Source organism: Cebus imitator, unplaced genomic scaffold (assembly GCF_001604975.1).
Source record: "Cebus imitator isolate Cc_AM_T3 unplaced genomic scaffold, Cebus_imitator-1.0 Scaffold128, whole genome shotgun sequence".
NCBI lineage: Eukaryota > Metazoa > Chordata > Mammalia > Primates > Cebidae > Cebus > Cebus imitator.
The window spans coordinates 2,596,900-2,610,750 of NW_016107443.1; the positions used below are offsets into that span (position 1 = coordinate 2,596,900).

The following is a 13,851-nucleotide window of genomic DNA, read 5'->3' on the forward strand; positions in this document are numbered from 1 at the left end:
GAACTCCTGAGCTCAAACAATCCACCCACCTCAGCCTTCCTAAGTGTTGGGATTACAGGCGTGAGCCACCGCACTCTGCCAAATTTAATTTTTTATATATTGTTAAATATTATAAATCAATAATTTTTATTTAAACCTCAATGCAATACATATTTAAAATAAGCCTACCTACTTTTTATGACGTGGGAGGAATGGCCAGGAGTAAAATCCCAATGGACTATAGTGAAGTAGCTAGCCTATAGAGGTAAAGCTTGTTTACATGGATTTTGGTAACAGATACATAATGGATAGGATGAAATGTTCTTACCACTGTTTTAAAAAAGAAAGACTTTATTATATAAAAATGATACAACATTCATTATGTTTGATAGATACAGAAGAGTACAGTCACTCATAATCCCACCACTTAAAAAAATCAACAGTGTTAACAGTGGGTGGGTATGTTACCAAACCTCTCAATTCACTCGTATGTACAGACAGGATTGATGGTGGGAAACCCCAAACTTTTTATTCTAACAAGTTTTATTTATTTTATTTTTTGGGATGGAGTCTCATTCTGCTGCCCAGGCTAGAGTGCAATGGCATGGTCTCGGCTCACTGCAATCTTTGCCTCCTGGGTTCAAGCGATTCTCTTGCCTCTGCCTCCCAAGTAGCTGGGATTACAGGCACATGCCACTGCACCCAGCTAATCTTTGTATTTTTAGTAGAGACAGGGTTTCACCATGTTGGCCAGGCTGGTCTCAAACTCCTGACCTCAAGTCAAGTGATCCACCCACCTCGGCCTCCCAAAGTGCTGGGATTACAGGCATGAGCCACTGTGCCTGGCCATCTAACAAGTTTTAGATTTAACTTCATTTGAATGTAATAGAGAAAAATTAGAAATGAAATTGAAGTGGCTGCAGAACTTCAGATAAATGTTTCTTCATTGGTTCCTAAAAGGGATAAGTAAGCCAGTGATACTTAAACACAAGTATGTGCCAGAATCCCCTGGAGGATTTGTTAAATCACAGATTGCTTGGCCCCACCCCCAGGGTTTCTGATTCAGGAGGTCTGGGGTGGGGCCAAGAATCTGCATTTTTAACAAGTTCTCAGGTGATGTTGATGTTGCCGGTCTGGGACCACACTTTGAGAACCACCGAATTAAGGTCAAGAAAGAAAAAAAAAGATTGTGGAAAAACTTAAGGTTTGTCACTAGAGTTTTTCCGCATATTATAATCTTAAGACATGACTTGACATGACACCTGGCCATGAATGATGAGACGGTTAGTTCTTAGTCTTTATCCCACTTTACCTCCTCCATGTCTGAATTTGTCAATGTACATTAATTTTTCTTTGTCAAGATTTATAACATTTACATCCTATTCTACATGTATGGTTCCTCAGTTCTTAAATGTTCATTCTGCATTTTAATGGACTCAGAGCTCATAATCATCCTATTTGATGGAACTTTCTTGGGGAACCTAGTATCCCCTCTCTTCTAGTTCCTATTAAATGTTCAGAACCAGAACTCACTAGACCCAGTCAAAGGTGTCTCTGACTTCTGCAGGATTTGGCTTCCCCAGGCTGCTCTGAGACCTGGGAAATGCCTAGTCCTGGTGAATCTTACCCCTTCAGCTGAGGTCCTGAAATGGTGGCAAAGACTTCGTTGTCCCAAGAGTTTTCCTTGGTGCTCCTCCACGTGGCCTGGTCACCTTGTCAGTGCCTTTGTCCATACTGGGGCCCATTGTTACCAAGATTTTTGTCATCTCCATTGTTTTACTCAGTGCTACTTATGGGACTTGGCGAGGGATGAAGTCACACCACACCTTGCTGCATCAGCTTCTCCTTTCTTCCTTGCTTGGTTGCTCCTGGTGAATTTGTGCCTGGTGGTTATTGAATTTGCTGGGTAGTGGAGATGATAAGAGTTTCCCATCCAGCTTTACTTTTCCTACTTCCACCTAGAAGTATTACCATCTTTTCCTTTTTTAAAAAAAAACTATTCAAAAATGTAGGATTTATTATGTAAAATGTGGTAAATAGTATACATCTACATAAATTGTTATATGTAAATGTAGTGGGTTTTTTTCCCATAGAAAAAAAATGAAAATGTATCATCCAAAATATTTATAATAGTTTTCTCTGTGATAAGACTATGGGCAATTCTTCAAATTGAAATTTATATTGAAATAACTCTAGATTCACATGCAGCTATGAAAAAAATAATACAGAGAGATCTGTGTACAATTTACCCAGTTTCCCCCAATGCATCAATTTTTAAAACCAGCAAAACCACCAAAGAATAGTGCCTTCTGAGGTTGGTGCAACCAATAAGAAAGAAACAAGATGAGGGGATGCTTAACCAGAAATGGCAACTTTTCTCTCAACCTTTTGTATATATGCCCACTAAAGTACTTACTCTACATTGTGATTCTCTGTTTTTGTGAATCTCTTCTTCAGTAGTGCATGAGCTTCCTTACAGCAGGGGCTGTGTCTTATTATCTTTGTCTTCCCAGTATCAGCGAAGGGCCTAGCACGCAGGGGAGGAAGGGGGCAATGGTATGGGACTTATAAAAAAAAAAAAAAAAAAANAAAAAAAAAAAAAAAAAAACACTTCTCTTCTCAAGTCTTATGCATTCAAGAACTCAAATTTTTTCCAGTTAATAAAAAAATGCTATGGATAACCTTTTGCTCGATCTCCATATGAAAATTACATATGTAGTTCCTAATAAACATATTCTATTATTCCCTACTCATTCATTCATTATTCAACTAATATTTAATGAACTCTTACCACATGTCAAATAGGAAGCTGGGTGCTGGGGATACTATGGTGGACAAGACAGACATGGTCTCTGTCCTTATTTTATACTCTAAATTATCAAGTAAGTTTTTCTTTTTAGTCATTAGATCTTATACACACAATGTTTTCTGCATAGGTATTTTGCAGATAACACACTTTGCATTTTGAGACAGTGCCAAAAGAATATCCAAATAGGGAATCAGTTGTGGAATGAATAATAGTAAGTCAGCCATATTACCTTTATGTGTTACAATAAATAAAAATCCAGCAATAAAGGCCATTTACCAAGTTACATTTCTATTTAATGTCCATTTTCCCTGTTAGACTTCTCATACCATAAAGGCAGGGTCCATGTGTCTTATCTTGTGGTTCACTGCTGTAATTTTAGTACAGTATCTGTACAATACATAGTTGTCAATCAAATGATTAAATATTCAAGGCTCATAACTGTCCCCTAGAACATGGGAGTAAATGAAGTCAATTATTTTAAAATTTAAGACAGATTTTATAAGTACCTAACACAATATAAAGTTGCCATACTACCTGTGTGCATGCATTTCTTTCTTACCATAAGTGGAATGCTCCATATGTTTGGAAAACCTGACCTATAGAGAGTGTACACACTATAAGACAAACCATCTACCTAAATTTATTGCCTGCTTAGCAATGAATCAAGTGCACTTGCCCCCCTTATCATGAACCCACTTAAGGAAAAGGCTGTCCCTCTTTTAAAGATATGGAAAAGAAAACTGAATGTTTTAAGATTTTTCATCATCCAGTCATGAAAAACCAAGTTCTTAACCTTCACATTTTAATTTTGAAAGCTCTGTCTTTGTAAGCACAGAATAGTGCTTTAAACATCAGCAGGTGCTATCCAAAGCTATAAGTCTCATACAAAATTAAAATAATGCTCTCACAAACTGGCAAGTAACTTCTTTAAGCAGAAAGAGCAACAACATTTTATTTTATTACAAATAAACATTTCACAAAAATTTAATTGGGAATGTATATGTACTATTAAGCAGAATACAGAAAACATAAAGAAATAAGGTATTGGGACCTAAAAATTTCATTTAAAATCCCATCAAACTGCCCTTACATGTAGTAGGTACGCAATACATATCAACTAAACTAAAAGTAAACACTCTATAAGATGTGCTTGCAAAATGTGTAATGCTGTAGTAGCAAAGTACAATTTTCAAATATGAGATTTTATCTGTCAGATTTTTAAAAAGCCTTTAAAAATATGATATGCACAAGCTTGCCCTGAGGGAAAAATAAGATGGACTATAGATTATAAAATCTTTACATATTTTCCACAATAGCATTTTGAAATTGGAAAAGAGCAAATAGTTGTGGAAAAAGCTGAATGAACGTATTACTAAAAATTCAGTGCACTCACAACTACTTGATGGAATATTTGAAGCACCTTTTCTCTCACCTTCTTATAATATGAAATGTATGAATTATATAGGCCTTGATCTTCAGAAACTTAAGAAAACTTCAAGTTATAAGCCAAAATGTCATCAGAAAAAGAAAAATCCAGTATAAAATTTTCTACCATAAGGCCACTGTTTAAAGTTCTTTCATGTTCAGACACTGTACAATTCAGATACTTATTTTTATTACGTAAGCAAAACTTTCAACATATAAACGTCTGAATATAACTTGGTGAAGTTCTCTCTATGAAACCATGCTCAGAGAAAAATGCGTCAACAAATAATGCCCTTCAAGTGATTCTTTTGAGACTTTTTGCAAAACAAACTGTAGTTAATACAACTTTTAAATTGAATACTGTAATTTAAAAGCAATTGTTAGGTGTAAAAAAGTTGCAGCATTCCACTACTAAAAAATAAAGTTACTTTATCAAGAAGTTACAGTATTAGTGCCTTAGCATCACTTCTAACTCCTGACAAAAAGAGAGAGATGCTCCCACACATCCTCCTGTAGTGTCATTTCCATTTGTACGATTTCAGATTAGATTTCTGTGGCAACATCTGTATATACCTATTGAGAGAAAACAAGAGAAATAAAGACTTCAAACAAAGTGTCAGTTATAACATCTGAGCTAGTTTCGTTCACACTGCAATTTTCAAAGTGTTTTCGTTTATACAGTGTTACTGGCACCCCGAGATTCCCAGGGAGGTATGTGGAACCCCAAAGATGCAAGTGTAACAGCAGAACACATCAAAGCAATATCAAATGATAAGTCAATAGGACAAAGAAAACATATGGCGCTAGATAACATTTGTATTAGTAGATTGATGACAACAGTATTCTGCTATTTGGGTGAGTTTCAGTGAAGGGATCCCTGGCATAAAATCAAGACTCTTAAACCTTTGGCTCTCAAGTGTGGAGCCTGAAACTACACACGCACACCTCAAATTAGTATTTTATCTTTTCCATCATATATCTAATTCTAAAACTACATGGACTCTTCTAGCTGACTGATAACTGCAGAGAAAGTTATTAGAGGGGGAAACACCTTCTTGCTTTTGGATGGTTAACTACAATATAAAAAGGTGTAAGGCTTCAATAAATAGAGGAAGAAGAATTTACGAGAACAGTAAGACTATGATTAGAAGATAATGAGTGTGGATTATATAGTGTGATACCATGGACAATATTTAATTACCAACCACAAACTGGACATAAGACCATGAAAGTAATAAAGGAGCAAACATGGTAGAATGGCACAGTTTTCAAGGACATTAAAAAATAAAAATTTATTAATATACATATCCTTACCTTTCACTAGGATCTTACATTATTAAAACTGAAAGGAAATGTAAAAGTCGATTTATTTTTTGGCATTTATATTAGTATGGAAATGTTTAATTCCAAACAAAAACAGTGCTGATAGAAAACTCCTATTCTTCTATTTAGGTTAATGAAATGTTCAAAATACATGCACATATGTATTTCTCAACATCATTCATTTAAATAGAGGTAGATTTCAGTGTATCCTAGTTCTTTACTCATTATACATGTAAAAATCATATAAACTTATTTTCAAATAAAATATCTGTTACGTATTACAACTTTAAAAGGAAATTCTAACTACAATAATTCTAAAATAAAATTCAGTTGAAATGTCGTTAAATGTGTGATTATTTTGAGTTACATTCACCCTTGACATAGCTTCTTTCATAACCTCTCTCCACTTGATCCCTTCACCCTTCCAATAATCTAAAAGCACCCCCCACCCACACACCACTTTTTTTTTTGAGATGGAGTTTTGCTCTGTTGCCCAGGCTGGAGTGCAGTGGTGTGATCTTGGTTCACAATAACTTTCACCTTCTGGGTTCAAGCTATTCTCTGGCCTCAGCCTCCTGAGCAGCTGGGATTACAGGCGTGTGCCACCACGCCCAGCTAATTTTTGTATTTTCAGTAGAGATGAGCTTTTACCATGTTGCACAGGCTGGTCTTGAATCCTGGCTTCAAGTGATCCACCCACCTTGGCTTCCCAAAATATTGGTATTACACATGTGAGCCCCTGCACCCGGCCATAAAAGCCCATTTTAAGCAGAATTCTGAACTATATATATATGAGTACTTCTCATCTAGGTTTTCATAATGTGTCATTTGGGTCACTGCCCATGTTCCCTTGTTGGTCTTCGTGAACCTCATCTCTCCTTCCCAGAACCTGCCCACCGCTGCTAACTGCGTAGCCATCCTAAAGCACCACTTTCTCCTCAGGCTAGGAAGACGTCCTACTGCCACCACATCAAACCCTAAATACCCTGCTCAGCTTTCAGGGCCCTCTATAATGTGTACACCTCCACTTCTCCCCAACCTCACATACTACTGCCAAACATGAGTCTTTGGCTTTAGCCCTTTCTATGTCTTGCTATTCTCCAGGCCTCAGCTTATAACCTACCTCCTCTGAGAAGAGTGTATTAAGGAAAGTACTTACCATACATCTCCTGACCATTCCTACCATATTGATTTTCTCTTCCCTTTAAGCATTAACCATCTGTGAAGTTAAACTCTTCAAAAATACGGTTGTTCGTGACCAGCCTGACCAACATGGAGAAACCCCTTCTCTACTAAAAATACAAAAAATTAGCTGGGTGTGGTGGCGGGTGCCTGTAATCCCAGCTACTTGGGAGGCTAAGGTAGGAGAATTGCTTGAACCTGGGAGGTGGAGGTTGCAGCGAGCCGAGATCGTGCCATTGCTCTCCAGCCTGGGCAACAAGAGTGAAACTCCATCTCAAAAACAAAACAAAATATGGTTGTGTTGGTTCAGGTACAGCGACTCACACCTGTAATCCCAGCACTTTGGGAGGGTGAGATGGGCAGATCACTTGAGGCTAGGAGTTTGAGACCAGCCTGGCCAACATGGTGAAACCCTGTCTCTACTAAAAATACAAAAATTAGCTGGGTGTGGTGGTGCACATCTATAACCCCAGCTACTCAGGGGGCTGAGACAGGAGAATTGTTTGAGCCTGGGAGATGGAGGTTGCAGTGAGCTGAGACTGTACCACTGCACTCCAGCCTGGGTGACAGAGCGAGACTCCATCTCAAAAATTAAAAAAAAAAAGGTTGTGCAGAAAAGGGTTAACAAAGCACATCTGACTGCTGTCCCTGGACTGGAAAGGCCTGCTTACAGGATGGCCCTTGGCCAGCATCTGGGAACTTAGATTTCAGGAAGGTTCCCACTGATGGGTGCTGAAACTGTTTGTATAAACAATATGGTTTATGCCGAACACGCACTTTCTTTCTGGCAGTCTGGAATTTGGGTATGATCAGCCCCCAGGAAAAACTCTTGGCACTGAGTCACTAGCAAACTTCCCACGGTGGCAACAGGTCACACATGTTGTCACAACTCGTTGATAAGGAAATTAAGTATATTCTGTGTGACCCCACTGGGAGAGAACCTTTTGAAACTTGCACCTGGTTTCCTTCAGACTTTGCCCTACATGCCTTTTCCTTTTGCTGATTTTGCTCTGTATTCTTTCATGAGAATAATTACATGCTAAGTCACCTGAGTCCTAGCAAAAACTGGGGGTGGTCTTGGGGACCCCTGACACAATGGTTTTTGTTCACTAACTTTTTTATTACATTTTAGGTTTTGGGGTACATGTGAAGAACATGCAAGATTGTTGCATAGGTACACACATGGCAGTGTGATTTGCTGCCTTCCTCCCCCTCACCTATATCAGGCATTTCTCCCCATGCCACCCCCCCAACTCTCCACCCCCTGCTGTCCCTCCCCTATTTCCCTATTTCCCCCCAACAGACCCCAGTGTGTAGTGCTCCCCTCCCTGTGTCAGTGTGTTCTCATTGTTCAACACCCGCCTATGAGTGAGAACATGTGGTGTTTGATTTTTTGCTCCTTTGTCAGTTTGCTGAGAATGACTTCCAGGTTCATCCATGTCCCTACAGAGGACACGAACTCATTGTTTTTGATGGCTGCGTAATATTCCATGGTGTATATGTGCCACATTTTCCCTGTCCAGTCTATCATCGATGGGCATTTGGGTTGGTTCCAGGTCTTTGCTATTGTAAACTGTGCTGCAATGAACATTCATGTGCATGTGTCCTTATAGTAGAACAATTGATAATCCTTTGGATATATACCCAGTAATGGGATTGCTGGGTCAAATGGAATTTTAATAAAAAAGAAAAGAGAGAATAACCAAATTGATGCAATAAAAAATGATAAAGGGGATATTGCCACAGATTCCACAGAAATTTAAACCATCATCAGAGATTATTACAAACAACTCTATGCACATAAACTAGTAAACCTGGAAGAAATGGATAAATTCCTGGTCACTTGCCACCTCCCAAGCCTAAACCAGGAAGAAGTCGAAACCCTGAATAGACCAATAACAAGATCTGAAGTTGAGGCAGCAATTAAGAGCCTACCACCCAAAAAAAGCCCAGGTCCAGACGGGTTCACAGCCAAATTCTACCAGACATACAAAGAGGTGCTGGTACCATTCCTTCTGAAACTATTCCAAATAATCCGAAAAGAGGGAATCCTTCCCAAATCATTTTATGAGACCAACATCATCCTGATACCAAAACCCGGCAGAGACTCAACCAGAAAATAAAACTTCAGGCCAATATCCATGATGAACATAGATGCAAAAATCTTCAATAAAATACTGGCAAGCCAATTGCAAAAGTACATCAAAAAGCTTATCCACCATGATCGAGTATGTTCACTAATTTTTTAAAGCATATGGATGGAAGAGTGTGTGTGTGTGTGTGTGTGTGTGTGTGTGTGTATGAATAAATTCAACTCCATTCAATATGCATTAAGCATTTTCTGAAGGCTGACTATATGAAAGGTAATAAGGTAAGATAAAAGACTAACAATACAAAGAGAATGAAGTACCTAGGAATACAACTTACAAGGGATGTGAAGGACCTCTTCAAGGAAAACTACAAACCACTACTCAAGGAAATAAGAGAGGACACAAACAAATAGAAAAACATTCCATGCTCATGGATAGGAAGAATTAATATCATGAAGATGGCCATACTGTCCAAAGTAATTTATAGATTCAATGCTATCTCCATCAAGCTACCATTGACTTTCTTCAAAGAATTTTTAAAAACTACTTTAAATTTCATGTGGAACCAAAAAAGAGCCTTCATAGGCAAGACAATCCTAAGCAAAAAGAACAAAGCTGGAGGCATGACGCTACCTGACTTCAAACTATACAAGGCTACAGTAGCCAAAAAAGCATGGCACTTGTACCAAAACAGACACTTAGACCAATGGGACAGAACAGAGGCCTCAGAAATAATGTCACACATCTACAACCATCTGATCTTTGACAAACCTGACAAAAACAAGCAATGGGGAAAGGATTCTCTATTTAATAAATGGTATTGGGAAACCTGGCTAGCCATATGTGAAAACTCAAACTGGCCCCCTTCCTTATACCTTATAGAAATATTAACTCAAGATGGATTAAAGACTTAAATGTAAGACCTAAAACCATAAAAACTCTAGAAGAAAATCTAGGCAATACCCTTCATGACATAGGCATGGGCAAAGACTTCATGACTAAAACACCAAAAGCCATGGCAACAAAAGCCAGAATTGACAAATGAGATCTAATTAAACTACCAGGCCAAGATGATGAAACACCGTCTCTACTAAAAATTCAAAAATTAGCTAGGCACAGTGGTGGGCACCTGTAATCCCAGCTACTTGGGAGGCTGACGCAGAAGAATCAATTGAACCTGGGAGACGGAGGTTGCAGTGAGCCGAGATCATGCCACTGCACTCCAGTGTGGTGACAGAGCAAGAGAGACTCCGTCTCAAAAAAAAAAAAAAAAAAAAAAAAAGTCAGGAAACAACAGATGCTGGAGAGGATACAGAGAAATAGGAAGGCTTTTAAACTGTTGGTGCAAGTGTAAATTAGTCCAACCATTGTGGAAGACAGTGTGATGATTCTTCAAGGATCTAGAACCAGAAATACCATTTGACCCGGCGATCCCATTACTGGGTCTATACCCAAAGGATTATAAATCATTCTATTATAAAGACACATGCACATGTATGTTTATTGCAGCACTATTTACAGTAGCAAAATGCCCATCAATGATAGACTGGATAAAGAAAATGTGGTACATATACACCATGGAATACTATGCAGCCATTAAAAGGATGAGTTCATGTCATTTGCAAGGACATGAATAAATCTGGAAACAATCATTCTCAGCAAACTAACAGAAGAACAGAAAACCAAACACCACATGTTCTTACTCATAAATAGGAGTTGAATAATGAGAACACATGGATACAGGGAGGGGAACATCACACACCAGGACCTGTTGGGGGCTGGGGGAGGTAGGGAAGGGATAGCATTAGGAGAAATACCTAATATAGATGATGGGTTGATGGGTGCAGTAAACCACCACGACACATGTATACCTATGTAAAAAACCTGCACGTTCTGCACATGTACCCCAGAACTTAAAGTAAAAAAAAAAAAGACCAATGAGGCCAGGTGCAGTGGCTCACACCTGTAATACCAGCAGTTTTAGAGGCCAAGGCAGGTGGATCGCTTGAGCCCAGGAGTTTGAGACTAGCCTGGCCAACATGGTGAGACCCCATCTCTACAAGAAAATACAAAAATTAGTCAGGCATGGTGGCATGCATCTGTAGTCCTAGCTACTTGGGAGGCTGAGGTAGGAGGATCACTTAAGCCAGGCAGGTGGAGGCTGCAGTGAGCTGCGATTACACATTGCATTCCAGCCTGGGCGACAGAGTGAGGCTCTGTCTCAAAAAAACAAACAAACAAAAAAACAAGCTTAACAAGGCACCCTCAAAAATTTTATAATCTATTTGGGGAAATAGGAAGGTAAACGACAATAGTTAGAGACCAAATGAAACACAAGTTAAAGTGGGGGCTTTGATATCCTTTACAGTTGGTCTTAAAAGGAAAGTAGGGTTTAATAAGAAAAGAATGGGGCTCAGGAGGCTATTTCTAGCTAAAAGAACAATAGGAACAAAGGTACAAATACATGAAAATACAGTATGCTCCAAAAAGCAGAGAGTCCATAGGGAAATGCGGCTAGTAAGACAGCTTAGGGTTAGACTTGGCCAAGAAGTTTGGTCTCTTTTCTTGTAGGCAATAAAATACTTCCAAGGTGTTTGAGCAAGAGGGGTATGATACAATCTGTGTTTCAGGACAATGACTCTGATCAAAGAGACTAAATAAGAATACTAGAAGAAGCAAGGGAACAAGCTAGAAGGCTCCAAAGCTTCCAAAACAGATCAGGGATACATAAGAACACAAAATATAGTAAAGGCAGCATTTTCAATTAGCAAGGAAAGGACAAATCATTCAATAAACAGTGTTAAAAAACTCTATTGGGGGAAAAAGTTAGATCCTGACTTTACATTATATCATAAAAATAAAATAAATTCTAGAGGCTGAAGTGGGCAGATCACTTGAAGTCAGGAGTTCAAGACCAGCCTAGCCAATAAGGTGAAACCCTGTCTCCACTAAAAATACAAAAATTAGCCAGGAGGGTGGCACATACTTGTAGTCCCAGTTACATGGTGAAACCCCATCTCTACTAAAAATACAAAAATCAGCTGGGCATGGTGGCAGGTGCCTATAATCCCAGCTACTTGGGAGGCTGAGGCAGGAGAATCACTTGAACCCGGGAAGTGGAGGTTACAGTGAGTTGAGATCATGCCATTGCACTCCAGCCTGGGCGACAGAGTGAAACTCTGTCTCAAAATAAATAAATAAATAACAAAGTAAAATAAATTCTAAATGGATTAAATACTTATATGTTTAAAAGTTAACCATAAAACCAATGAAAGGAAACACAGCAAAGAATTTTTATAAGCATAAGCATGAGATGAAATTTAGAAGCCATGTGGGACAAACGAGACAGATTCATGGACATCTAAAAGTTCTGTACTGTAAAACCCAGCATAAACAGCTGACAAACACCAGCAAAATGTATATAACAGGTTAATACCCTCAGTAGATCAAGAGTTCTTACAAATCAATAAAAAACAGTACCACCCCCCAACAGAAATACTGGCAAAGTAAAGAAAAAGGAAACTGAGAAAAGAAATACAAGGGCCAATGGACACATAAAAAAGATGTTTGCCCCATTAATAATCAAAGAAAGGCAAAGGAGAGCTACGTTCTGTTATTAGGCTGACAACTGAAAATAAAGACTGATCATGTACAGTGCTGACTAGGGTGTAGGAAAACAGGCGTTCCATGTACTGCTGGTGAAACTATAAATTAGTAAAAGGGGCAATATGTAAAGGTACCAAAATGTCCATGTGGCCAGGTGATATTACTGAAAATAACAGAAACCTAAAAGCTATCCCAAAGTCATGAACAGAGGCTTGGTTAAGTAAGTTGGCAATCGTTGAACTGGGGTATGTGTACCCTAGGAGTATATGAAGACTTTTCAAGGAGTATGTGAGTAGAGATAGTTTTAGGGAATTAACTTCTAGATCATTAAGTTCCCAATGTTCATGTTCTAAAATTATCCTGCCTGCACAACTGGTTAAGGCTGGTTCCTCACCTCCCACCTTATACAAGAAAGTTACACCTTCTACTCACTTTGAATCCTACTACTGTGTATCACCTGGGGGCCTCCAGAAAAGGGGTAATTTGAAACATTGGTTTGGTGTAAAGAAAGCGAACCAACATTAACAACTAGCAATAAATAGCATACTTCTGCAAGTCAGATGGTTTCCAATTCTTTGCCTTTGTTTAATAAAATTGAATGAGGATAAAAATCAAATTATCAGTGATAGAACATTCAAAACACTTTTTGATGATAGATCACTACATGATTTGTTTGGCCTAAAATTCAAAGTGAGTCCAAAGAACTGAGTGGCATCCCTATAAATAGAAGTCCTTTCATTCTCATCTATATAATCATATAAATAGGGTTTCTCAGAACTTATACCTATAAAAAGAAAAAATAGAATACTTGAATACTATATTATCCTACTAGCAACAATATCTATGAATACATAAACTAATTGGAAAAATGCATTTGCAATAAAACTTCTTTTGTTTCATCAATGCTTAATGAAATTTATAATTTATTTATGGTATTTTGATCAACTGTAATATTAACTCAATCCAGAGGAAATATTTAACACTTAATAGTCACAGAAATCTAATAACATGTGCCAAATAGATTTGGTGATCAACAAAATACTTTTAAAGAGGAGGGGCCAGGTGCAGTGGCTCATTCCTGTAATTCTAGCACTTTGGGAGGCCGAGATGGGCAGATCACTTGAGGTCAAGGGTTCGAGACCAGCCTGACCAACATGGTGAAACCTCATCTCTATCCAAAAATACAAAAACTTAGGTGGGCATTGTGGCACACTACTGTATTCCCAGCTACTTGGGAGGCTGAAGCAGGAGAATCACTTGAACCCAGGAGGTGGAGGCTGCAGTGAGCTGGGATCGCGCCACTGCACTCCAGCCTGGGTGACGGAGTAAGACTCTATCTCAAAAAAAAAAAAAAAACCCCAAAACAGCTACAAGAGAACAAACAAATGCATGGATAGATACGTGGACTTGGGCCTCAACTGGTAGAAGATCCAAACA

The 13,851-nt window shown here is 38.5% G+C and overlaps 1 protein-coding gene across 11 annotated transcripts in view; it reads right to left on the minus strand.

The window, feature by feature from the left end:
- Window positions 1–318: 318 nt before the first annotated feature.
- BCLAF3 (BCLAF1 and THRAP3 family member 3) overlaps window positions 319–13,851 on the minus strand; it is an 83,498-nt gene continuing 69,965 nt past the window's right edge. For 6 of the 11 annotated variants that reach the window (XM_017540650.2, XM_017540654.2, XM_037742809.1 and 3 more), the window contains one exon: window positions 1,979–4,786. In XM_017540650.2, the coding sequence (XP_017396139.1) occupies window positions 4,757–4,786 (30 nt within the window). In that variant the 3' untranslated portion in view covers window positions 1,979–4,756. Of the gene's footprint in view, window positions 4,787–5,527; window positions 5,556–13,851 lie in introns of all 11 variants that reach the window. The other 5 variants (XM_017540659.2, XM_017540655.2, XM_017540651.2 and 2 more) reach the window with 3 other exon arrangements.